General features: G+C 45.8%; 1 protein-coding gene across 22 annotated transcripts in view; it reads right to left on the bottom strand.

Moving 5' to 3' along the window:
* Nucleotides 1–27405, bottom strand: part of BAZ2B (bromodomain adjacent to zinc finger domain 2B) — a 1481286-nt gene that overhangs the window by 681736 nt on the left and 772145 nt on the right. For all 22 annotated transcript variants that reach the window (XM_085645472.1, XM_085645482.1, XM_085645489.1 and 19 more), the window contains 2 exons: nt 11374–11466; nt 11206–11267 (listed from right to left, as the gene is read on the bottom strand). In XM_085645472.1, the coding sequence (XP_085501598.1) occupies nt 11206–11267; nt 11374–11466 (155 nt within the window). The remainder of the gene's footprint in view (nt 1–11205; nt 11268–11373; nt 11467–27405) is intronic.

The following is a 27405-nucleotide window of genomic DNA, read 5'->3' as shown; positions in this document are numbered from 1 at the left end:
CGTGTGCAATGAGGCTCACGCTGCTGCCTGGCAGAAATCCAGGACAGCAACTCCATGAGCTAAAGGAGTGTTTTCAGCTTTAACTCTGGTGGAATGAATACGCAAACCCGCAGGGGGTTGCTTCTTGGCCAATGCGCAGCAGATTTTGATGCAGAGCACAATCCATCGGAAGATGGTCCGCTTCTGGGTGGCCCATACTTTCATCGCTCGGACATACCCCACAAAGAGTTGGTCGTCCACCTAAAAACTCTTTCGATTGGTCAAGGTAGAACAACAAAGATCTTTTTGGGTCCAGATGGTCAAGTCGCCCGTCTTCCTTGGAGGGATGAGGCGGAGAGTAAAAAGTAGGGAGAGTGATGGTTTGGTTTAAGTGAAACTGAGTGACCACTTTGGGAGGAAAGAAAGCTCTCGTACGAAGCACCGGTTTGTCTGGGTAAATGTTCAGATAAGGAGGCTTGGATGAAAATGCCTGAAGCTCACTGACCCTCCCGGCTGATGTTATTGCTACGAGAAAGGCTGTCTTGGTGGTAAGGAGCCTGTGTGGACAATTGTGCAGAGGCTCAAAGCGGGCGCACATAAGGAAGGTGGAGATAAGATTGAGATCCCACTGGGGCATAATGAAAGGAGTGGGAGGGAACATATGTTAGAAACCTTTCAAAAACATATGCACAATAGAAGATTAGAAAAGGGAAGGTTGGTCAGGAAACCAAAGAAATGCAGGATTTAGAAATAGATAGCAGGAGAGGCCTTCTGGGCAAGGTAAAGAACGAGCAGGAAAACCTGAGAAAAGAGAGCAAAATAGGGATCAATGTGTCTTTCTGAACTTTCTGAAATTTAGCCTAACAGAAGGCGCAAACCATCTCAGTAGAGGGGCGACTGCCTGCCAAAATAACGTTACAGACTTCAGGCGGAAGGTCGCGCTCAATCTGCACGCAAGAAGGCAGAATGTCAACAGGTTTCGGGTGGAGTACCCTCCACTGCTGCTATGACAGAAGATCCTACCCAAGAGGCAGCCTGATCGCAGGACCGATGGACATGCTCAACAGCTCAGGATACCACACACTGTGCTCACTGCGTTCCAGATCTTCTTGAGAACTCTGGGTAGGAGTGGTATGGGTGGAAAGTCGTACAGGAGGCATGAGCTCCACTCAAGAAGTTTCAGAGCATTGGAACTTGAAAACTCCAGTGCGCACAACTGCTGACATTGTGTGTCCTCGGCTGTGGTGAGCAGATCTAACCAAGGCTCTCCCAATTGCTGACAGAAATCCTGCACGACCTCCAGATGGAGATGCTATTGGTGATCTGCTAGGCACCTTCGGCTGAGTTCTCTACTCTGGTGTTCAGAGAACCAGCCAGGTGTTGAACCATCAAGGTGATGCCTTGACAAAGGGTCCACAATCCCACCCTGCCCTGCTTGTTGCAGTACTACATGGCGGTGGTGTTGTCCATGAACACTTGCACTAGCCTTCCCAGGATGGAGGGCAGAGCCCAGAGTCCTATGATGTCCACCTCTCCCAGATGGCCATACCATACCAGGAGTGATGCATCTGTCACCACTGTGAGATCAGGCTGGGGAAGGGAGAGGGGTCTGCCGCTGACCCCATCGCAGTTTGTTAACCACCACTGCAGATCTTCTGCAGTTCCCTCCAAGATCTGTGCCATGTGGGAGAGATTCCCTTGATGCTGCGCCCACTGTAACATCAGGTCCCACTGCACTGCACAGTGCGCATATGCCAGCGTGCATGTGTCATAAGCTGGATGCAGGAGGACATGAGGCCCAGCAGCCTCAGAGTCAACCTTAGCAAAATCTGGACTATCGGTATTATAGCCTGAATATCCTAGACTTGCTATTCGGGAGGATGGGCCGAAACTACACTGTGTCCTGAACAGCTCTGATGAAAGTGAGAATACGGGAGGGAGCCAGGTGTGAGTTCGGGATGTTGAAATTGAACCCCAGCAAATGCAGGAGGTCTGCCGTAGTCTAGAGGAGAGGTGGGGGATGACAGCTTGGGAGGAGCTCACCTTCGACAGCCAGTTGTCAAGATAGGGGAGGACTGGCACCCCTGATCTCCGCAAAAGAGCTGTAATTACCGCCATCACCTTGGTGAACACCGAAGGGGCGCTGATAAGGCCAGAAGAGAGCACAGCGAACAGAAAGGGCTTGTGGCCCACCGGGAGCTGCAGGTATCACCTGTGGGCAGGCAGGACGGAACAGTGGAAATATGTGTCCTGCAAGTCCAATGGTACCATCCAGGCTCCCGGATCCAGAGTAGCCAAGACCCAAGTGAGTGTGAGCATTTTGCCCTCCTTCTTGAGGAAGAAATTGAGAGGGTGCAGGTCTAAGATAGAACAAAGGCCTCTGTCCTTCTTGGGAACCAGAAAAAAGCGGCAATAGCAAGGGGTACTGCTTGTGAAAGATTTCTGGATCCAATCTGATGCCTGGAGATAATTCTAAGGTAAGGAATCTTGGGCTAGAAGTCTATAAGATAAAAAAAAAACTAACCTGATTTGGAAATAGGCAAACCTACCAAACTCACACATTTCTGAAACCTAGACACCTGGGGGAGTCCAGGGTGGTGTGCATGGCATGGATCCCATAAATCTATTAAGTTTTTTGTTCTTTTACACACACTGCCCTGCAAATCTCAAACTTTGCCTAAAATCAACAATTTTCCTTGCATTCCTGTGATGGAAACTTTCAAACTCAGGAGGAATTCACAAAATTCCTACCACCCAGCGATCCCCTTATTGTCCCGATAAAAACGCTACACCACTTGTGTGGCTGGACCTGGTGACCGCGACAGAAAAGCATCAGCCAGGTTCAATGGAAATCCCAGTAGCATGCCCATTGACCTTGATTTGCTCCGTTCCTGTCACAGCCACTAGGCCCAGCCACACAAGTGGGGCAGTGTTTTATCGTGACCACTGAAAGAATGCTGGGTAGTAGGAAATTTGAGGATTCGTCCTGATTTAGGAAACTTCCATCACAGAAACATAAGAAAAATTAATGATTTCAGGCAAAGTTTGAGGTTTGGAAGGCATTGAGGGTAAGAAAACCTTGTGGGATTCATGCGAGGCACACCAATGTGGAATCCCTTAGGTGTCTAGTTTTCGTAAATGTATATAATTGGTAGGGTTTCATGGGTGGAGGCCCAGCAAGGCCTCAAATACATCAGCTACCTTTATAGCTGATGTCTGCACATAAAGATTTAGGGCCTTTTGTGTGATTGTCTTTCGACCCACCTGCATAAGTGGGGTGCCGTTGTTATCCGGAGACACTTGGGAACTCTGGGTGGCATAGTTTCGATCCTCAGATTCCTGAACTTTCCTGCACAGAAATGTGAGGGAAAAGTGTTTTTTTAGTCAAGGTTTGAGGTTGCAAGTGCGTTTGGGAAATAGAGCCTGGTGAGAGCACACTCTGTATTCTCCAGGTGTCTAGTTTTCAACAAGCATCGACACAGGCAATGGGTCTCACCTTTGGAACCTTCTAACTGTTTAACTTGAGCTATTGGCTTTGCCAATGTGTTTAAGATATGTTGTATAGCATTGTGGCGGCTGTGCAGCAAGTTGAAAAGTTATAATAACAAGCTATGTTGGAGCTTGGAATGATTGTGTACTAACAATTTGAAGAGGGATAAGAGAAGGACTATCAGTTGATTTCACGGACTGTACTAATTAACGCACATTAGTGGTCCAAATAGTGCAGCACGAGTTTTGAGTGTTTGTACCTCGCCTTCCATGCAGTTACTGATCAGAGCCATGTGTCACAACGCAAAAGGTGAACCTGATGCTGTTTTTTTTTGGTGCACCTAGTGCCCAGCATGTGCACATGCGTCTTTTAATTAAACAATATAAATACACCAACAGGAGAAAGCAAAAACTACAACACCATGGAATGTTCACCCTGAAGCACACATGTTCTAGCACAGTTACTACAACAGCAGTAGGTTTGCCACAAAACGTCAACACAGGTAATTATTTTGGTATGCAACACAATGAATTATCCCTGCCCAAAAACACTTTTAACAGCCTATGTTTGTTGCATGTACAGGTAGAGTAGTGATGTGCATAATTCAACGCTCTGCATTACTCCCACCCCCCTTGACCCCCCCCCCCCATATTATCTACACAGTTAGTGATATGGTATTCTTAAAACTTTCTCTTGTGTGGATTACAGGGGCATAGAACTAGCGGATTACAGGGGGATAGAACTACCCCCCCCCCCCCCCCCATATCACTTCAGAACCCTGATAGGCTGTGCTCCCCTGATGAGATTGTTCATTATACAATCAGGAATATCGTTTAAAACCTTCAGACCACATATCCAATTGTCCAATTATGACTTGGTGGGATTTGAAAGGAACTGTGCAATGTTGTTATTGTTATGTATGGACGTTTTCCAGAAGTTACAATTAGATGTATACAGTGTCACATAATAATAATAATAATAATGATAATAATGATAATCCACATTTGTAAAGCGCGAACAATCACCCATAAGGGTCTCTAGGCGCTGGGGGCCGTCGGGAAGATTAAGCACGCTATTGCCCAGAGTCACATGGTGCTGGGCTAATCTGCCGCCGGCACCAGGGATCGAACCATGATCCCCAGATTCCGGAGTTAGTCGCCCTGGCCGTGGAGCCACACCTCTTATATCCATCAAAATGTATTCTTCGGGTCACGGCCCGGTATATATCATGTAAAATCAATAAAATATATTGTTTAAAAAGAAACTTTCTCTTGTACTTCTTCCCTACGTTGCTGCTATTCTACATTTGAATTAACTATGGCATAGCTGTCTGCAGTTTTTTGCACTTTCTCCAGAATTTTAACTAACTCCATCCCTCAATGGAGTTCAATGTTTTAACCTACATTATGTTTGTAATTGCTAGCCATGTTTCTGCAAACATCATGTTTTTAATTATTTGATACGGATTTGCACTGTTGGTTGCGCTCCTGTTAAGGTTTTAATTAACTGAACAATAAATGATTTACTTACTTGCTATAATTGTCAAAAATAAAAGCCACCCTTTAACATCCGCTTTGCAGCTATCAAAAAGCTCAACCATTAATTGACTGGGTGAGCCAAACCAAGAGGGTATTGCATGGGCAAAGTACATAGCAGACGAAAATCCCACATTCAATCAATCAATCAAGGTTGGTAAAGCGCACTACTCACCCGTTAGGGTTTCGAGGCGCTGGGGGGAGGGGGTGTATGCAGCTCCGTTAGGGTAATTCGAAGAGCCAGGTCTTGAGGTCTTTCCTGAATTGTTGCAGTGTCTGGTCTTTCCTGAATTGGTGCAGTGTCTGGTTTTGCCGGAGGGGGAGGTCATTCAAGGTCTTGGCTGCGAGGTAGGAGTATGACCTTTCACCCGCTCTGTTCCTGTATAAGTGTGGGACAGTGGCTAGGGCGAGGTCGGCTGAGCGGAGGTTTCTCTTGGGGGTATGGCAGGAGAGGCAGTTGTTGAGGTATTGTCATCCGATGTTGTGAAGGGCCTTGTAGGTGTGTGTGAGCAGCTTGAAAGTTATTCTTCTTTAAACAGGGAGCCAGTGGAGGTCGGGGAGGTGTTGGGTGCTCCGTGGAATTTCGAGGATTAGTCTGGCCGCAGCGCTCTGGAGGGTCTGGAGTTTGCCGAGGAGTTTTTTGTTGATTCCGGCATAGTGGGTGTTGTCGTAGTAGAGTCTGCTGGTGAAGGGGGCATGAGTGACCATTTTCCTGGAGTCGAGTGGTATCCATTTGAATGTTTTCCGTAGTATATGGAGGGTGTTGAAGCATGCGGAGGAGACGTCGTTGATCTGGCCATTCATAGTGTGCGATGAGTCCAGTATGATCCTGAGGTTATGTGCATGGTCTGTTGGGGTGGCTGGGTTTCCGAGGGTGGGGGGGTATGCCCAGCCTGCGTATAACTGTCCACAGAAAAGGCCACTCGAAGGAATCTAACGCCTTCTCGGCGTACAGTAATATTGCCGCGGCTGGAGTGGCCAGATTGATTCTATGGAGAACCGCGAAAAGCGTACGGCGATTTAAAGAGGTAGATCTGCGTAGGACAAACCCAGACTGTACAGGGGATATAATTTTGTCCATCAATAGAGCAAGACGCGTCGAGATTGTTTTTGCTAATATTTTGTAGTCGAAGTTCAGGAGGGATAGCAGCCTGTACGACCCGCAGAGCAAGGGATCTTTGCCATGTTTGGGGAGCAAAACTATCACTGCTTCCCACAGGGTCGGCGGTAGGTGATTTCTCTCTAAAGATTTGTGGTATACTTCTATAAGTTTCGAGGCCGGGGCATCTTTATATTACTTATAAAAGTCCCCGGTTAGGCCATCCAGGCCGGGAGTGGTAGTGCATTTCAGCGCAGCTATGTCATCTGTTATTTTGTCTTTCGAGAATGGTTCTGCAAGGAAGTCCTGCATGTATTTCTCCAGGTAAACTAACGCAATTTCCTCGACGTACTCTACGCACTACGAGGAGGTGTGTGTCGGTTTGGAGGCATACAGGCGTTCGTAGTAGGCTAGCAAAGTGTCCCTGATGTCGGACGTGTCTTACAATATAACCCCGTAAGCAGACCGAAGTTCAATAATGCAAGCAGTATTCCTCAATGGCATCTCCAATTTCAGTGTCAAATAAGTCATCCCTTAAGGCTCGACCCAGGAACCTCCATTGCCGTTCGTGGCCCTCGGGAGTCGGAGCTTCAGCACTACCGGGGCGTGATCAGAGTATGTACGAGGGAGTAAGTCTATTGTGTCGTACCAAGTGGTAGGGGAGGGGGAGAGTAACCAAAAGTCTAGTCTGGTCCATGTGTCATGTTGGGCCGAGTAGTGGGTGAACCCCAGATTCGCGGGTTTATGTGTTCTCCATGAATCAGTAAGCTGAAAGTCTGCACAAATGTCCAACAAAACCTGCCGTGCCCGAGGATTGGGGGCAGCTGCATTTGATGAGCTATCGATGGAGCCGTCTAGGAGTAGATTGAAATCCCCGCCCATCAGCAACCCGCCCGCACACACCAGTGTTAGATTGGCATCCAGGTCATGAAAGAAGTCAGGGCTGTCAACGTTTGGGGCATAGACACTTAGCAAAGTGACCATGTGTCCCCATCAACCTATCCACCACTATCGTGTAGCGCCCCTCTTGGTCAGTCAGGCAGCATGTCAAAGAGAAGGGGAGACATTTGTGGATGAGGATCGCGGAGCCCCTAGCATAAGTACTATAGTTGGAGAAAAATCAATGGGCCCCCCATCCAGTTGCAAAATGGGTAGTGTCCGCTTTGGGCAAGTGTGTCTCCTGTAAAAAAGGCTATGTTCATCTTATGTCGCTGCAAATACTGTATCATGTGTTAACATTTTTTAGGATTGTTAAGCCCACGCACATTCCAGGAGATAAGCAAGATAAGTGAGTGGTCTGTTATTTCAGGGGCAGCGGCCATGTGTGTCTAGTAGAAGATGAATGAATGAGGTCATGATAGCTGACAAAAGGCAAGTGTCATGTTTGGAACCGGAGTCATAAGAACTTTGAACGTTATTTGTTATTACTAACGTTCATCGAATTAACAGCCTAGTGTGGCTTTCCTGAAGAGGATGAGCATTCGGCGTGCAGGAGATCGGGGGGGAGGGGGATAGAGAACAAGGCAAGAAGCACTTATCAGTGCGTGTTCTGGCCCGTAAATCCTACGTAAAGACCAACAGTAAGAGACGGGGAAAATAAGTGAGTGCCTAAAAGGTTCACGGTGACCTCTCTTGATAGTGGCAAAATCAAGCAAAACGCTGGGTATATAGACACTAATAAGCCTTAACCATTAAACGATAATGAGAGTTTAAATAGTTATTGTGAACAATCAACGGGAACGCGGGGACAGCGCTCATAGTAAGTGCTGTAGTAATTATATATTCTATTCGATCGCACAAGGTTGCCCCTGTTAAAGAGTGGCAATATCAAGTAAAACGCAGGGTATATAGACACTAATAAGCCTTAACCCTTAAACGATAATTAAAGTTTAAATGGTTATCGTTACCAGTCAACGAGAACGCAAGGACAGCGTTCAATGTAAGTGCTATGGTTATTTAAAAAAATATTCTATTCGATCGCGCATGGTACTCCCTGTTAAGGGAAAACGGTAATATTGAAAATGAAACCATTACAAGAAAAAGCAGTGAAAGAACCCCGATAGCTGCACTGGTAGCCAAGGTAGAACTTACTTAAATTGTTGTGTAGGAGGTCCTAAGTAGGGAGCCTTCTGTACCGGTGTATCCGTCGGAGTAAATCGGTGCACGAGTGGAAATGCTAAGAGTGTATTTATATGCTCCCATCTGTGTAATACTTCCGGGTGTAGGCAATATGCGCGAGCGGAGAGACTAGACTGCAAAGGCGGTGTCATTCCTCCATGTTGGAAGGGTTCCGGTGCCCGGGTCACTCAAATACTTCCGGGATTTCTTCCTCATCACATTACCCTTTCTTTGGCCAACTGTTGTATTGCCCTTAACCAACCGAGTTTCTCGTCAGCTCCTATTGTCTGCCATTTCTCTCTTTAGATCAACTCACCCAGGATCTTGTTCAATATGAGGCATTACTTAGTGTCCTCAATCACCCATCAACATCAGAGCAAGTGCTCTGTGAGGTCAGTGGCTTCTCAATTCCACTCACATTACCTACCTCTTCTTTGCCCTAACTCCATCCTAGACGTAGTCATGTACAGTAATTTTTCATTTTTCTTAGGTCCACCTTGACTACACGATACCCTAAAAATACACACTTCATGCGCCTTTGCGCTATATTGGCTGTCACATTTTGGTAAGCTTTGTTTTTTCCTTACGCTCACCTCCATATTCCTCTGGGATCCTCATCTTCTATATCACTGCCCTTCTCAGTCTTTTTCGCTCACATTAGATGGTTACCCTATTAGATTTCTTGGTCACCTTTTATGGATACTCTTTCTCTTTACTCTCCTTTCACTCCACACAATCTGTTACCCCCTCATGTTTCTAAATAGGTCCCCAGGCAGTAAACAACATGACATCTGTGTACTTTGATTCTTTCACTAAACCACTGAGCACAATACCAATATTTTTTCTTTACACACTGTATTAATTTGATAAAATCTTTCAAATCTGTAAATCTATAAATTCTAAAGCTATTACCCTTTGTATGATTTCAAACAGCCCTGAAGAAGCCCATGCTTGGGCGAAACACGTTGGCTGTGGTTGTATCGAACTCCAAGCATCTCAAGATTAAAGAACTAAGAATACAAGCTCCTACGTGGACACTCTAATTAATCGTACTACTGTATGAACACAGTTAAACGTGTAACGTATTGCCTCTCATACCCTTGTGAATGGAATACCCGAATGCATCCTGGGTATTGCCTATTCCAAAACAACAGGGTCAATAAACGATGCATTTGAATCGGAGAATAGAACATTGTGCTACGCACCTAGGGGGGAAGCAACGCTCCAAGTGGGCCCAGCATTACATAAACAGTCATATAAAAAATACCATGATGCTGTCGAAATTCTGCACCATACACAACTATATGGCATGTGTTTGGATTATAGCAATACCATAGCACAGTTCATTCACGGGAAAAGAGTTCCACGCTGGCCACCGAACCACTGTGAGGAAGGGATGAATCTAGACCGCCATCTCTCCGTTGGTTATCCGTACCCTTGTATGATTTACAAACGGTCTGAGCGTCTGTAGGGGTGTCGAAAATTTGGGAACGCCCATTCATGTCAACCCGCAACCTTGCCAGATACAGCATGCCATACCTAAGAGCCAAATTACGCAGCGTGGCTTTAACTCCAGTAAATTTGCGGCATGGTTCGTGGACCATGATGGTAAAGTCCGGGAAGAAGGACACTGCGGAGCCCTGCCAGACGAGTACTCCTCGCTCCCTAGCCAGGCGCAAAAAGGTGTCCCTGTCGCGGAAGTTCATTATACGGGCAATGATGGAGCGAGGCGAGCAACCCCGATTGGGGCGAGGGCCCAAGGTGCGGTGCATCTGTTCAACTACAAACCCAGGTGTGAAGGCGTCCTTTCCAAATATTTCTACTAGTAGCGATTCCACAAAGGTTTGCAGTCTGCCTGTGTTGGTCAATTCCGGAATCCCAATAATACAGAGGTTGTTGCGGCAACTGTTGATGGCGAGGTCCTTTAGGATCTTCTTCATTCGGTCCAACCGTTTCGTTGATTGAGCTGCGCCATCTTCGAGGTCCGACACACGACCTTCCGCTGTGTCAAGTCGTTGTTCTTGAATGTCCAATTTGGCACCCAGAGTATCAAAGCGCTTAACAAGCATGTCAAATCTGGTGTTGATTGCCTTGAATCCCGTCCTGAGTTCAGCAAGCAAATCTTGGTGAGATGCAGTCGTGCCCAGCGCTCCTGCCGAGCCTTGAGCACTGTCCGCCATTGCCACGCTGGGTTCCCGCGGTTTGTCTACGGCTGCTGGGAAGGACAGTACTCACTGCTTGGGGTCTTTTTTGCCCATTCCTGTGGGCTCGCGGCCAGTGAAATCGTCCGCAGAGCAGGAATAGCCGTGGCCGTGTATGTTAGTCTGATGGCGGAACAGGTGTGGCACGTAGCTTTCAACCTCCAGCGACCACTCAGAGGATGTAACAGAGTGGCAATACGATGGGAGCGTCCCAAAAGGCTTCAGATATACTTATTTGGCAGGCTTGAAACAGAGGACCAGGAACAGGATGTCATTACACTTTTATGTATGTTCATCTTGAAATAACATTTGTAAAGGACATAGGAGTTTGCCTTTCATCCTCCTGTATTTGACATAATGATTACTTAATGAACTTGTCAAAAGTAAATTCTGCTACTCACTGCTTCACAAAAGGGTAAAACTGCAGTGGCAAATTTAGGCATCAAATGCTGCTGTTTCCTTTTAAGGGAACTTTAAAGCAGAAACCTATTTAATTTTGTTGAAAGATATTATAGAGACTTCTGACCATTCACATGTGGTACAAGTAGTAGATGCAGGGACTACTTGGTGTATAAAGTAAACTATACATGCAGTCGGTATGCACATAACGGAGTTCATAAAATGGTAGGTCGATTGACATGTGAGAAAAGGTATCCTAGGAGAGATAACAAAACAAGGTGCAAATCCGCTAAGAAATTGTCAGAACCATGTTTACTCCTAGCCCAAATGAGATTGCCAATGGCTAAATGCACCATGTGCTAGGTTTGAAAGCATAATATGTACCTGTTGTTTCAGGATCTTTATTTCTTCTTTTTGCTTGCGTTTTTCTTCAGCAACCATGATTGCTGAAAATAGGAACAAGGAATTAATTTCAGCACATTCTGACTGAAGAATTTGATGGTGAGAAAAATAGTTACACTTACGTACTGTATTAATTAATACTTTCTTTACCTTGCTGTTTTTTTGCTTCTTTGGCTGCTCTGGTCTGTTCCTGTTTCTGAAGCTTTCGCAGTAATTTAATTTGTGCTGCTTGTCTGGCAATTTCTGCAACAACAGATGTGTGGTACTATTTCGTGTCTGTACATGATTCACCACATATTACATAAACATACACGTTCACAAGGTGAAAATGCAAAAAATGAAAAACAAAATGAAAGAAAACGTACAGAATAAGGTAATAGAGGAGGCCATGAAAAGGAAAACAACAACATATTACACAGTGTTTATTATTTACTTGCACATTCACAAATCAGATTTCTACAGCGGGTCAAGACACATCACTTCCCATCAAGCTACAGACTACCTGATCTCCAACAGCAATATTAAACAGAAAGATGAAAAACCATGGTTCCCAAACTTAACTATGATGCCTATGAATGCAGTACACATTTCACAAGTCCGGGAATTTTTAAATAATGGACTTTAATGACCAAAAGCAATAACACAGAAAAAATGCATTTCTCCCAACAATCGTTCTCCAGGATGAATATATTACTAAGATTCAAATTCTGAAATAATTTTGAGGCTAGGAAATTATTTAAATTATTACATGTTCTCAGAGATAATGTAGCAGCAGAAGGGGTTCCTGTGTGTACACAGATGGACCAAAGGAATGGCGGTTTTGAGTATGTGCAACTATTTGCTATTGAAGGGGTGTTTTCTGTAATATGACTACAATGAGAAATTGCATTTATTCAAATGTGTTTAAATTCCTTTTGAAATGTGCTTAACATGAAGTGTAACTAGCAGGCTAAAGTGAAGATAATTTGTGGTTCTTACTGTATTGTAATTCCATTTATATTGCAAATACTACCCTGCTGAGGCCCTATTGCGAGAAGCACGCTACCACGAAATCAACGGTTAATGGTTAATTTAGTGATTTCTGGTTCATAAGTCTAGTCTTGTATTCTTGAAGGTAGCCACCCATGCTCTTCCCAGACACGTTTCTGGTGGAACCAGTGCAAATTAAGGTGAATGCTAGCTGGCGAGAGGGTATCTTAGTTTGTGCAAATGATCAGTGGGAAGAATAAATAGTATAGAGTATGATTAGGGAATAGTTAGGATAGACAAGAATTAGGATATTGATTAATTGCAGGCAAGCGATCACCAGTTTATAAGAAGGAAGGAGGTTGGTGTATGGGGATGAGGTCAAATTAAACAAGTACATAGAGGAATTTATGTCAGAGGACATGTAGTTTTTTGTAAGATTCAAATGATGACAAACGTTTGAACACAAGTTAAATAGGGGAGCAAGGCATGAAGACAATGTAAGGTATTCAATGGCATACTAATAAGTCATTTTTGTGCACTGGGTTAATACAATATAGTGGGTGTATGTAGAATTTCATGCACCTTTCAGAGGTAGAAAAAGAGGTATTTTTGTTCGATAGTCCTTGTATTTTATTATACATGGACTGGGCTAGAGAAGAGCTGTTGGCAGCTAATATTGATTGCGATATTCCATTAGATATTAAGAAGTTATACATAGCTTTTGTTTGTATATAAAGTATGATTTATTCTTGTTGTGTGTTCTGTTTTTACTGGATGGCATGTCAAGAGTATTTATGGTGGTCAAATAGGGAAAAGCCAGTTCATTACCATAATTATAACCGTTAAATAGTTGATGATGGCTCTTATTTTAGTTGGACTCCCATAATTTGGCAGTCTGTACAGAGACAATACTGGTGCCATATGCATTATTGAATGAATATTCGTAGTACTAGACTGTAGTATAAATCCACAGACTGACCTTTATAGCTTATTGTGAGAATGTTCATAACAGATTGAATGAAGATCTTCTTGCGACCGGTAGATCCAGTGGAGAGCTTTCGGTTGGGGAGGCTGGGGGTGGAGGGTGTGGGTGTGTGTGTGTGGGGGGGGGGGGCTGAGTTCTGAAATTTATGGAGTTCTCATAGTGCTTAGAGGGATCCTGTAGTAGTCAATATGCACAATTTTAGAGAGGATAAATGATGTTGTTGCTTGATCCTCTTGATGGGGAATTTGCAACAAAGTAGCTTCAAAGTTTTGAAAGTCAATCAGTTTGCCAACTTGGAGAACACAGAGTAAAGAGTCGATGACAACTCCATGGATTTGTATGCCATTTTATTTTTTTGTGGGGTGGATCTACTTCATCTGCCCATAGTGTTAAACAATCATAACTTTTCTATTCTCCATAAACGAATATTTTTGATTTCAATACATTTTGTTGAAGATAGTTAAATATCAACCAAAGGCCTGTAGCTTTGAGGTTGTTTTGGCAATTGTATATTAGCTCTGGTAATAGTTTCATGTATACACTGAAGAAGAGAGAGTTTGAGTCCTTGGGTACCTCCTGTTTTTATTTGCAAGGTGTCAAGGAGAAGAACAAATGTTACTTACCTGTAAACTGTGGTTCTCCAGTATTGGTGTCTTTCATAGATTCACATGCTTGAATATTCCCCGTCGTCGAAGTGGGAGTCCCACGGTATATATAAAAAGCAATAAGTATCATGTATATATACATATACACATACCTAACCACATAAGAGTATATACATACCCAAATAAACATATATATATATATAGTTCAAATAACATATCAAGTTAAAAATACCATAGGATAGCATTGAGACATAGGAAAGCATTGAGAAAAAGAATCACTTTGCTAACATATCACTGTCACTTTATAGTCCAAACTCCAGCCAATCAGGCGCTAGCACCCTCTAGAACCTTCTCCTCAGAGGCTCAGGCCCTCAGATTTTCGAGCACGAGAGTGTCCATAGAGCCGAAAGAGGAGAAGAGAGCCTCTGAGGGGAGGAGGGTGGGTCGCATGTGAATCTATGAAAGACACCAATACTGGAGAACCACAGTTTACAGGTAAGTAACATTTGTTCTTCTCCAGTATTTGGGGTGTCTTTCATAGATTCACATGCTTGAATAGAATAGTAAGCAGTAAACAGTATTCGGCTGACCAAGCCGTATTGATATTGCATGTAATACAAACAATGTATTTAAAGCGCAATAATAATAATAATACCCCAGGAGGAGGGAAGTAGCAGAGGCTCACCTTATTTAAACAGATTTCGTAGAACTGCCTGTCCCACAGCCGTGTCTGCTTCGTTAATGGATTCCAGACAGTAGTGCTTCGTAAACGTGTGCCTGCTGGACCACGTAGCTGCCCGGCATATTTGATGGATGGGCACACCAGCGAACAGGGCAGTGGAAGATGACATAGCCCTCGTTGAATGGGCTCTCACTCCCGAAGACAGAGGCTTACCAGCCTTTTGATGGCAAAAAGAGATTGCTGATGAAACCCAACGGGCAATAGTAGGTTTGGTGACAGATTGTCCTTTGCAAGCACGCCCGTAGGCCACAAACAGCTGGTCAGATTTGCGAAAGCACTGAGTCCTGCTAATGTAGAATTTTAGACATCTCTTCAAGTCCAGAGAGTGTAAGCTTTGCTCCGCCGGGGTTTGTGGATGCGGGAAAAAAGTCTTTAAGAGCACTGGTTCGTTAAGATGGAAATCGGATGGCACTTTAGGTATAAAAACCGGATTAGTGCGGAGGATGACACAATCCGATCTGAATTGAAGGAACGGTGGCTTTATAGTAAAGGCGTGAATGTCACTGACTCTGCGGGAAGAGGTCAGAGCAAGGAGGAGGGCCACCTTCCAAGTTAGAAATTTGACATCCGCAGAGTGGATGGGCTCGAAGGGCGCCTTCATGAGTTGAGCCAGCACGATGTTCAGGCGCCACGTGGGTGGAGGACGCCGAATGGGCGGGAACATGCGGAAGAGACCCTTGAAAAATTGTTGCATGACTCTGGATGAATAGAGAGAGGACGATCCGTCTTGTCGGAAGCGAGATATTGCCGCTAGAAAAACCTTTAAGGTAGAGTGCGATAATCCAGACTGCGCTAGTTGTAGGAAGAACGGCAGAATGTGTTCTGGGGGAGCGTGCACAGGATGAATGTGGGCGGAAGCACACCAAAGACAAAATCGCTTCCATTTGAGTTTATACGTTTTCACTGTGGATGGAGCTCTTGCCTTCGCTAACACCTCCCTGCAGGCTGGAGGAATGTTCAAATGAGCAAATTCAAGGTGCTCAGGTTCCAAGCTGACAAGCTGAGAGATCTGGGATTCGGATGGCATATCCGACCATCGTTCATTGTCAAGAGATCCGGCTTCAGGTGGAGAAGGATGGGCTCGCGTTGGGATAGGAGAAGCAACTCCGAAAACCATGCTTGCCGAGGCCAGCGTGGAGCTATTAGAAGAACATGGCACGGTTGTTGTCTCATCTTCCGCAGCACTCGCGGGATCAACGGAATCGGCGGAAAAGCGTACGCAAATATCCCGTACCAATTGATCGAAAGGGCATTTCCGCACGACCCTTGGTGGGGAAACCAGCTTGCGTAGGTCTGGCATTTTGCATTCTGCGGGGTTGCGAAAGAGGTCGATTGTCGGGTGACCCCAAAGGTTGAAGACAAATTCCAGCGTCGGTTGATGTAACTCCCACTCGTGGGTTGATGATGCTGACCGACTGAGTGCATCCGCCAGAGTATTGGAAATGCCGGGCAGATGAATTGCTTGTAACGTCATCTGATGGAGTATGGCCCAACTCCAAATCCTCTGCGCCAGACGGGAGAGCAGGGGAGATCTTGTCCCGCCCTGTTTGTTCAGGTAGTGCATGCACGTGGTGTTGTCCGTCTGAATGAGGACTGACCTCCCTTGGAATTGTAGGCGGAAGGATTTCAACGCCAAGAAAATGGCCATCAGTTCCAGTCTGTTGATGTGCCAGCAACGTTGAGCCGCTGTCCATAGGCCCTTGACGGATAGATCTTGAAAGTGTGCGCCCCAACCCTCCATGGATGCGTCCGTGGTAAGGACGAGATCTGGGGTTGACGACAGAAAGGATGTTCCTGCTGCGATGTTGGCAGGACGAGTCCACCAATGCAGCGCTTGAGCCATGCGGGGCGACACCACGACCTGATCGTTGAAGGAGCCTGAAACCTGGCGCCACTGGTTGTCTAACTCCTCTTGGATGATGCGACTTTTTAGTCTGCAGAGAGGGATCAAAGCGATGCATGAGGACGCCATTCCCAGAAAGGATTTTAATATGCGGACTGAAACTGACTGCTTTGCTGCGATGGAGCTCGCAAGCTGTAGAATCCGTTCTTGACGCTCTGCTGAAGCGAAGGCCATGGCTGTGCTCGTATTGATACAAGCGCCGAGAAAAGTCTTGCACGTAGTCGGTGCGAGTTGAGATTTCTGTACATTGACCGACAACCCCAGGGACTGGAACAGATCGAGACAGCGCTGGGTATCGAGGGCCGCCTGGTGGGAGGATTGAGCTTTGATGAGGCAATCGTCCAGGTAGGGGTATATCTGAATACCCTCTTGTCGTAAGTGAGCCACCACCGGGGCCAGGAATTTTGTAAAGACCCGCGGGGCTGAGCAGAGTCCGAAGGGTAGGACTTTGAATTGGTAGTCCCTGTGGCCCACTCGAAACCGCAGGTATTTCCTGTGACGTGGCAGAATGGGCACATGGAAATATGCGTCCTGCAGATCGATCGTTGTCATGTAGTCCTGTTGAGCAAAGAATTGGAGGATGTCCTTCAATGTGAGCATCCGAAAGGACTGAGTCTTGAGAAATTTGTTGAGCAATCTGAGATCGAGGATGGGACGCCATTCCCCTGATTTCTTTAGTATGAGGAAAAAACGGGAATAGAATCCCAACCCTCTCTGATATTTCGGAACCACTTCGATGGCACCCTTGTTCAACATTATTTGGATTTGTTTGAAAAGCTCTCTTAGATGGGCGGGTGGTGGCCCGGATGGAGGTGTGCGTGGAGGAACCTTCACAAACTCTAGGGCGTGGCCCCTTGAAATAATATCCAGGACCCAGCGGTCCGAAGTGATTAATGACCAGGTTGAAAAGAACTGGGAGATTTTTCCTCCAACAAGAACTTGAGGACAACTGGGAAAAGGAAGTTCTTTCCGTACAGAGTCACTGCTTCTTGGTTGAATTTCCTCTATAATTCGACTTTCCTCTGTATGACTTGTTAGTTTGCTGTCTGTAGGACTGCTGCGGTTGTGAATAGTACCGCTGTTGCCCTTGATTGTACGAGCGGTATTGGGACGAGGAGCCACGAAAGGATGATGATGAGGAGGAGGTGCCGCGGCCGCGCGCACCTCGAAAGGGCTGCTTCTTAAACTGTAGAGTGCCGAGGGAACGAGCCGTATCCGTATCCTTTTTAATGGTCTGCAAGGCATCTTCTACATGCTGGCCGAATAATGACTCCCCGTCATATGGCATGTCCAAAATCTTAGCCTGGACCTCTTGCCGAAAAGAGGTTGATCGAAGCCAGCCCTGTCTTCTTAGGACGGCTGCTCCCGCCAATTGGCGAAAACCGGTGGATGCGATGTCAACAGAGCAGTCAATGATCTCGGATGACGCCCTCTCTCCCTCTTGTAGGATCTTCTGAGCTTCCGCTCTTGAATCCTCCGGTATAAGCTTGACCAATGCAGCCATGTCCGACCACATCTGTCTATCATAACGGCCGAGGATAGCCAAGGAATTTGCAGCTCGTACCGTTGTTGACGCCATGGTTGAAAACTTCTTGCCTATGGCATCCAGGCGGCGGCCGTCGCGGTCCGGAGGCGCCGACATTGGAGATGATGGGTTCTTGGAGCGGCGCTGTGCCGCTTGTGTGATCACTGAGTCCGGCTTAGGTTGAGACACCAAGCAGGCTGGGGAAGAATCCGGAGCTTTATATTTTTTCTCCAGGCGTGGGAGCACCGCCGGGATAGAATTAGGTGTCTTCATTAATTTTAAGCCTTCATTCCATATGAAGTCTATGATTGGCACCGCTCGTACTTGTTTCTGAGGCTGGGATTTGAAGTCATATAAGAAACAGTCCTCTTCCCTAACCACCATGGGAAGGTGAAAGCGTTGTGCTGCCCTCTCCATCAGCTGATGGAACCCTGTTATGTCGACAGGTGGCGAGTTGACTGGTGACCTTGGCGGTGATGCGGGCGAATTGATTTGGTAATCATCCCAGTCCGCCATAGAATCGTCCTCTGGGAGTTCGCCCTCTTCCGTATCCGGATTGTCCATATTATCATCTTCTGCATTGGAAGGCAGTGCAGGTGTTGTGGGCATGGGTATTGTTGGCAAGATAGGATGAGGTGGAACCTCAGATGGCGCTTCACGTGGAGTATTTTGAGGGGACGCTGGAAAACGACGATTATAGTCTTCCAACATATATTGAAGGTTGGAAACAAGCTGCACAGGAAGCTGCATCATAGGAACCGGAGCAGAGGGATCTTGTTCTTCTTCCTGTTCATAATAATCATCCTCCTCAGACTCTTGGCACTTTATATGGAGCTCCGAAGGACTATGAGCATCCCGAAAAAGAGACTGATCGCCCTCATCCGAATCGTCCTCATCCCCTGATGGAAATAGTTGACGAGGTGGCCGTGGTCCAGGTGGTAACATAACTGGGTCTATCATGGCCTTACGACGTACCATCAAGCAGCTGTCCTCAGACCCCGTTGCTGGGGTTGACATTGGCACCAATGGCATTGTCACAAAATTTGACTCTACCGTCGTCGAGGCGACCGTCGACGAAGCAATCGTCGACGGAACTACCGTCGACGGGACTGTCGTCGCCGGGGTGACTGCCGTCGACGGGGTGACTTTCGTCGACGGTGTGGCTGTCGTCGACGAGGATTTCGTCGACGGGCCTGTCGTCGACGAGGATTTCGTCGACGGGCCTGTCGTCGACGGGGCTGTCGTCGACGGGGCTGTCGTCGACGGGGCTGTCGTCGACGAGGAAGATTTCCTCTTCTTCTTCTTATCCGTCGTCGACGGAGTTGTAGACGTCGACGGAAGCGGCAGCTTCCCAGTCGTCGACGAAGAAGTGAGTGGTATCGTCGACGAGACGGTTCTAAGAGACACACATACCACCGTCGACGGGGAAGACGTTGACGAAGTCATTGTCGTCGACGAAGGATATCTGCTCGATACCGTCGTCACCGTCGTCGACGAGGCTGATGAAGTAGCCGATCTCGTCGACGGAGGGGCCGTCGACGGGCCCGTCGACGGTTTGGAAAGTTTCTGACTGGAAACATGTGCTGACGGAGTCAAAGACGCCTGAGAGCTACGTCTCGGGGGCGCAGACGTGGAGACAGAGACTTTGCCTGTAGACACTTCCTCAAGGTGAAGTCTCTTCTTTTTCAGAAAAGGGGATGGCAAGTCCTGGACACTTCCACGCTTTGAGGAGACTCCTGTTTTGACAGAGGCTACACTTTCCACCTCAGAAAGGGGGTTGTCTGTGTCCTTTAGTTTTTGAAGCCATATCAAAAGGCGACCTTCTCTATCTTTCAATGTTTTTTGAGAGAAAGTTCTGCAGATCTTACAGTTGGCCACCTTATGATCAGGATACAGGCAATAAATACATTTCTCATGGGGATCCTCAGAGAAAAGTCTTGACTTTCCGCAAGATGAACAAGGACGGAAAAGAGATTTCTTACTTGCAGACATGATGAGAGATAAAAAAAAAAACCTCAAACCAGATGAAGAACTGAGCAGAGCTCAGGGAGACTCCCTTCACACGACGTGCGGTAGAAAATCTGAGGGCCTGAGCCTCTGAGGAGAAGGTTCTAGAGGGTGCTAGCGCCTGATTGGCTGGAGTTTGGACTATAAAGTGACAGTGATATGTTAGCAAAGTGATTCTTTTTCTCAATGCTTTCCTATGTCTCAATGCTATCCTATGGTATTTTTAACTTGATATGTTATTTGAACTATATATATATATATGTTTATTTGGGTATGTATATACTCTTATGTGGTTAGGTATGTGTATATGTATATATACATGATACTTATTGCTTTTTATATATACCGTGGGACTCCCACTTCGACGACGGGGAATATTCAAGCATGTGAATCTATGAAAGACACCCCAAATACTGGAGAAGGAGTCATATCTGATTTTATCCTTGTCACCAAGATAGGAGATCCAACCACAAATTGCACCATCAATACCAGTTGCTTTGAAAATGAGAATTAGAGTTTGATGTGAAGACTGGCGAGTGAACCAGAAACAGTAGTGTGGCTACACTATTTTTGTCAACTATGTTTTTTTTTTAGGTCTTCACATATGGTGATTAGGGAAAATGCTGTGCCTCTTCCAGAGTGGAATCCTGTTTCATACTCAGTCATTTGTTGTTTTCTAGGAAATGGGAGATCTGTAGAAATGCTGCTTTTTCAATTGGTTTACCAAAGAAATTGGTCTTTATTTACTAGTAAAGTCTGGGTCCAGGCTATTGTTCTTGATATTTGGCCAAATGTATGTTTTCTTTGTGCCCTGCGGAAAAAAATCCTATGGATAGAGAATTATTGGTTATAATCATTGTAGATGTAGCCAATATTGAGAGTGATATTTTCTTTAATATTTATGCATGAACACGAAGGGCTGAAAACTGTGCGACTGGCTTTCACCAGATCCTCAAATTCTGTCATTATTTGTGATGCCAGAGATGCATTAATGTTTGTTACAGTGCTCAATGTAGGTGGCATATGTGGGTAGCAGCTGTCTCTTTTGTTTGCTAGAAATGAGTCTAAGGTGTTTACTTCAGTGATGTAATGAGACACCATTTTGTTACAGACATCTTGAGTGAAGAATAGCTGTTTGACTGCTTTTAAGATTTAGGAATTCAAATCGTTTTCAAGAACTTTTATAGCTGGACATCAGTGTACTAGATGGTGTTTGAGAGGTTTGTTTTCTTTATCTTTTTGATTTATAATTTGTACACAAATAGATGCTACTCAATATGAGATTATTCATCCTAAATATCTGAAGGCATGTATAAAGTGTTTATCAAGGTTCCATGGAAATACCAGTTTCAAGGAAGGAGATCCAAGACCTATGCCTTACTTTTCCTGCCTCTCATTTGTCTTCTTCATTACCACAATCCTGAAGAATTGTCTATTCCCTGCTATCTGCTATTGTCCTCTTATGGCTCCAGTGACGTCAGCGGAGCCGCGTGCGGAGCCGTGCTATTGTGACGTCGTCCTCGTCGGCGTGGAGAGCTATGAAAAAATTCCAAATGTTGCTGGCGCAGGGGATATTCACAAGGTGAGGAATCCACTGGCAGATGTATCCATCAGAACCAAGCTTACAGGTTTTTACATGTCTTTCCTTACTGCTTGCTACATCGGATTTCTCTTTAACATTTTGCAGTATTTGAAAACCTTTTCTTCTAAAGAAGAAATTGTTATTCCCTCACTGAAGAATTTCTTTGCTACTGTACTGTAACATTTGAGTGGGATGTTTCTCAGTTGTGTCCCAATTTTTCTGCAAATCATAATCACCCAAGCGTTTGATTAGCTAACTTTATAAGCAGACAAACAACCTTACTCCCTGGGGCCACAAGTGTGGTTTCTTTTGGACAAGATATTTGGTGAAAACTCTGGATACCAAAAGTAGACCAAAAGAAAAGCCTTGATCTGAAAATGATAATCCTTTATATGATGACATTTCAATGCTTGTGGGGAGTTTGAATATGAAAACAGGCATCTTTGAGGCAGAGGGACACACTCTTAGTATGTCGAGAAGATATACCATTCTTGTTTTTTAATGTACTGGGCTCCCCCAGGTCTAGATGGAGTGTAATTCCCCAGAATTTTTTTGCTCTTAAAGAACTGGGGGGGGGGGGGGGGGGGGGGGGGGGGGCAGGGGGTGGGTTTACATGATGCTGACTGGAATTAGAGCACTGACTCCATTGCCGTTTTTAAAGAATTTCTTTTACTTCCACCTACAAAGCTTCCCTTACTGTCAAATCTTTCAATACTGAAGGAGAGCTCAAGAGCAAATGAGTGTATAGAAATTGAACACATTAGAAAATCAATTAGTGAAAAATGGTAAGACTGACTGAGATCATGGCACCTTGACCCTACAGAATCAGAGCTCGTCCAAGCAAGTTCCAAGGAGGAGATATCACCTCCCTTTGGTTTAGTTTCTGCCCCCCAGAGTTCCTTTCACTTCCCTAGCTGGTGCAGTTTAGACCAAAAGCAAGTTGCCATGGTGTCCTTAAACCTCATAAGCATGGTCTTCAAATATATGCTGCAGACCTCAATAGTATGACAGTATGGGAGCAAGAGAGAGACACAGCTGTCAAATATATTCCAAATGGTAGCAATGTGGTATGGTTCCTACCATTTCAGTAAGACTGTGTATTTGGGCAACATGAGCTTCAAAACTATGTGGGACTGAGTTTGCAAAAAGAGGTTACATTTTAGAGATATCTGGATTGTTAATTTGTGGCTCCTCCACAGATTTGCAAATCCAATTAAAAACATTAAAGGTACACAGGACAAGGGAGATTTTTTCTGCATTATGGATTCATAAATTGACTGCAGATCTGCTAATCTGCAACGCTGATTGGCTGCTATCACAGTATAATATCTGTTCAGGACATTATCACCCAACACGAAGCAAAGAGCTCTATACTGGAAAAATGAAAAATAAACAGGGCATAAGGGGGTCACAGTGAAAATGCCTTACCCACAGGACGATATGGGAAAGAAGGCGGTGGACCCAAACAGAACCCTGGTAATAAAAGATATATTATTTTTTTGTTCAATAAATCAATCAAGTTTCTTGTAAAGCGCGACTACTCACCCATTAGGGTCTCAAGGCACTGATTTTTCATCACAGGATTCGTGATTCCTTTTGCTGGATTTTAGAATCTTGGAAAGCCTTGCGCACTGGAATTTGGTCACACTGCTAAAGTCGATATGCAGAGGAGTCTGGCCAAAGACTTGTGGCACATCCCTACTCAGCACGGCTAAAAGGCCTTGCACAGTGGGCCCCGGCATGGCTACAGGTCAGTCTCTCCTCGTAGTCACCCCTCAATGAACACAGGGGAAAACCATGCACATTGAGGGGCTGGCGGTTCATGGTTCAAGGCCTTGCGCACCTGTGTTTGGCTGCACACTACAAGTTGACTCATTTCCATCATCCATCTGCGCAGGATGTGACATCACTGGATATCCCATCATTCATCTGCACAGAAAGTGACATCACTCCTCGCCCCTCCCAGAACCTACTTAATTGCTGCCACAGTTTGGCGCGCCAAAGGCAAGCCTGTCTGCGATGGTCCGTGCGTGGACCGTCCCAGGAACTCATCTGCTCCACCTCCTGCTATTACCACTCTGCGCCCTCAACCCTGGCTGCAGAGCTACATGCTGCTGCCTCGCTGCACCACAACGAGGGAGCATCTGCTTAGCTTCCTGCAAATTTTCACACATACCAAACACAACACTCACCGCACCGACAGCACCTAACACCTCACTCTCAAAAAGACCTACAACAACCCACACAACACTCCCTCCTCAGATTGCCAGGCAAGACTTCACAAAACCAGAATCGCCATCATACACAAGAACACCATCGGCTGCACCACACACACAGTCACATCATCCTCCAACAGGGAACACCTCCACATCACAGCCAACTACCCCAAAAAGGCACTCTTATCTCCAGACGTACAGGACCCCGTACCAACTTCACCGACACAGTCACTGACTTTCATGCACCACTCTTACTAAATGCTAGCAATTACATCTTACTTTGAGACCTGAACTTCCACCTGGAACACCACGCCTACTCTAACGCACTGGAGTCCGAACATGGCTCTTCCAATGCACCTCATTCTTCACCAACACAACGCTGCAACTCCAGCAGTTAGAGCCGCGCGTGGGACTCTGCCGGGTCACCGCAATCTGCCCGTGGACTGCCCCCGGCTGCATGCTTTGAGCCACAAGAAACATCCCTTGCGCACCCCCCCCCCCCCCAAAAAAAAACTAAACCAGTGGGGATGCACGTCTTACAGGGGGTTGGTGGAGGCATCACTCACAAACCAGATTTCACACAGCAGGCTGCAGAATCTGACACCACCGTGCCTCACTCCAGTTCACAAGCTGGTTAGCACTTCACGTCAGAGCACTGGCGTCATGTGAAGGTGACGTAGCCCTTCACCATCCTGGTTACAATTAGTTGGTGAAATACAACACACAGATGTCTGGCGATACGTTGTTTGTTATCAAAGGGTCGGGAATAATCTAGGTTACCATCGTTTTATTCATTTCGGGAGGACGAAAGGCAGAGCCGCCACTACTGCGATTCAAACCTGCCCGGGATTGATTTATCTACACCACACAGAAGGCTTTGTTCGTTGCTCAGTGATGACACATTAGATATATATGGCTTTTCCCCTTGACTTAACTAACAGCACTCGCAACACTAGTACACCTATCCAATCATCTCTCTTCTCCCTGACCCCCTACTAACACCGCCCCCCACACAGACACATACACACACACAACTGTACTGGCACACTCACGAAATAAACCACCAGTCTCTGATCGTATTACACTACACTCCCCTTAAAGTTAGAAAACACCACAGCACAGAGCTGCAGACCACTTCAAATAGAGTAGCGATACATAACTTAGTACTGCACTTATTCACTGAATACTGGATTCACCCACAGAACTGCACCACGCGGCACTCTCTGGAGGAATATCCTGTCAAAGCGCATCACTAGACAGTGCGTGCACACAGGCGCGTACTCACAGCCAGGGCCTACCACAAGCCTCTGCAGCAGCGGAAGGGTGGGGACCCACCAGGGGAGGGAGCTTTCAACCCAAGATCAATTAATATCTGTCAGTTATGGGAGACTCAGTGGCCCCTCGCCACATTCTGCAGGGGGTGAGGGCCTCATTTTACCCTACACGGCTGTGCAGAGCACTGTGCCGATGACATTGGGAACCACCACGTGTCACGGAAACCTCAACTATTCGAAACATCACCCTCGAATGTGCTGCCACACAAATGGCCGGTAGAGCCGTGCTATTTGTGCTCAATAACAGTAAGAATTGAGCCTTCTGCACTCATCTGACTACGCTAAAAGGCCTCCGTAGAGCAAATCCAGAAACAAGGCGCACGGACGCTAATCTTAAAGTGTGACGTGCTGCCTTTGTGAAAGTAAAAGTAGGCAAGCAAGAGGAAGAGACAGCGAGCCTCTCAGAGAAGGGGGGGCTGGAGCGTGAGGCAAGGACACAACGTGAAGAGACGCAGCACGCACCTGCTGCAAAGCTAGCGAGTGGGCGGGGCCTAAGGGAGACCGGGCGGCCACCAACCCCACTTCCAAAGACACCGGTCAGAAAACCAACGACAATAGATCTCGCCGAGGCGAGCAACGCATGCGCTGCTACGCAGGCGAGACCTAAAAAAGCTTTACAGTTAAAGTGCAGGTATGGTTATGAATTGGAACTGAAAAGAACTGAAATGCACAGATTATGGTTAAGACCACAATCTATAACTCCCACAACAGAAATGCAAACTATATGTGGTGGGTTTTTTTTGTTTTAATTTGAAACCATTACTGAACTTCAACCGTGCTTTTTAGGTCGAGCCTAGAGCAGCACACATGCGCGGCTTGCTCGACTTTTAGTAATGGGCTTTAGAAAGCTCACCACACGCGTGTGCTTTTGTTTTTCTCCTAGGCTAAATGTGCTTTGCGTGTGTCTTTCTAAGAAAGACAGCACACAATTGGGCAAAGGCGGGTGCATGTTCCACCTTTGCTCTGCCCATGGCCTATTGCTTGCGGTTACCCGCACAGGTCACATCTATTTTCAATTATCGTGCCCAGACACGGGCGCAATAATTGAAAACTGTGCACCACTCGCGTGCTTTGAAAAATTGTACCTTTGAATGGACACTCGCTTACACAGCGATGAAAGCTGCATTTAAACTACTGACATTTATCTTATCTCTGAACGTGTTGTGATCTGTGGGTCAGCAGGCTCGGTAGTCACAGATGCCTATTTCAGAGCAGTTGGTTGTTGTTTTCCACCAGTGTGCTGCCATCGCGCGGTCTTGTGGATGAGCCCAAAAGCGCTGTGTTCTAGGGGGTAGTTTAGGAAAGGCGATCCGTGTGCATTTTTACCAGTGGCATGTCAATGTTGCAGTGTAGTTAGATTTATTCGAACTGTCAAGATGCAGCTCTGCTGATAACCCAGATACCGCCCTGTGCCACGCCCTAATTTCCAGACACAGGCTTGAAAGACGTCTGAAGCGTGTATACGCATTTTTAGAACACTTTAAGGCTCTTCTGTTTTGCACGAGCCCTCAGCAATTGCATCAGAGATCCATGACAACAGATTCCTGCAAGCGTACCCTTGGTACAAGCTGGGGTATGTCATTATTTTCAGAGGGGGGTTGGGGAGGAAAGAGCGAGATGTTGCACCCTCTTGAGATATCTTCACTGGGGAAATGGGCGTGGCTTTTCAGCTGAGAAATCTTATAGCCTGCACTGCCTATAATTCAAGGCAGTTCGAAGTGTATTAAAACGCCCCCTCAATTCAATTTCTTTTTTTCTTGCATTCCCCGTGTTGGAAAATTGCCTTTTACTTTTAGATTGTTCAGTGCTTTTTCAACAGTCACCGAAATTACCTCCAACATAGGGCTCTCATTTCATCCGTGCATACTCTCTGTGCTCATGTGTAACACTTTTCTGTTTTTTTGGACTGCATGGTAGCCTCGATGTAATATTTGTTTTTTATGTATTTAGTCTTACACATTGTACTCCTAAGGAGTGTGGTATTTTAACTGTTCTCTCTGTTGATGCGTGCACACGCTAAGCATCTCCTGTCTTTGAATGAACATGTTGTCGTTTCTGTAGCCATAGCTACCAAGGTTTCAGATTGCAATGTGTGACATTTTCATATATTCATTTTCTCAAGACTCAAACAGAAAGCTAACTAATATTACACAAAGGCACAATATTCATGTCCCCATATGTTAGTGAAGATACGTTTTTCGTTTGGAACAGGAAAACATTATCATTTAATTATTTCCCATTTTACTAAATAAGCAATGGGATAAACCAGGCAGCTCCAAATTGTGGCTCGTTTATAACCAGAGAAAATGCAACC

This window comes from Triturus cristatus, chromosome 3_1, assembly GCF_964204655.1.
Source record: "Triturus cristatus chromosome 3_1, aTriCri1.1, whole genome shotgun sequence".
Taxonomy (NCBI): Eukaryota; Metazoa; Chordata; class Amphibia; order Caudata; family Salamandridae; genus Triturus; species Triturus cristatus.
Note: the sequence above shows the minus strand (reverse complement) of the source record. Positions and strands in the feature narration are given on the sequence as shown.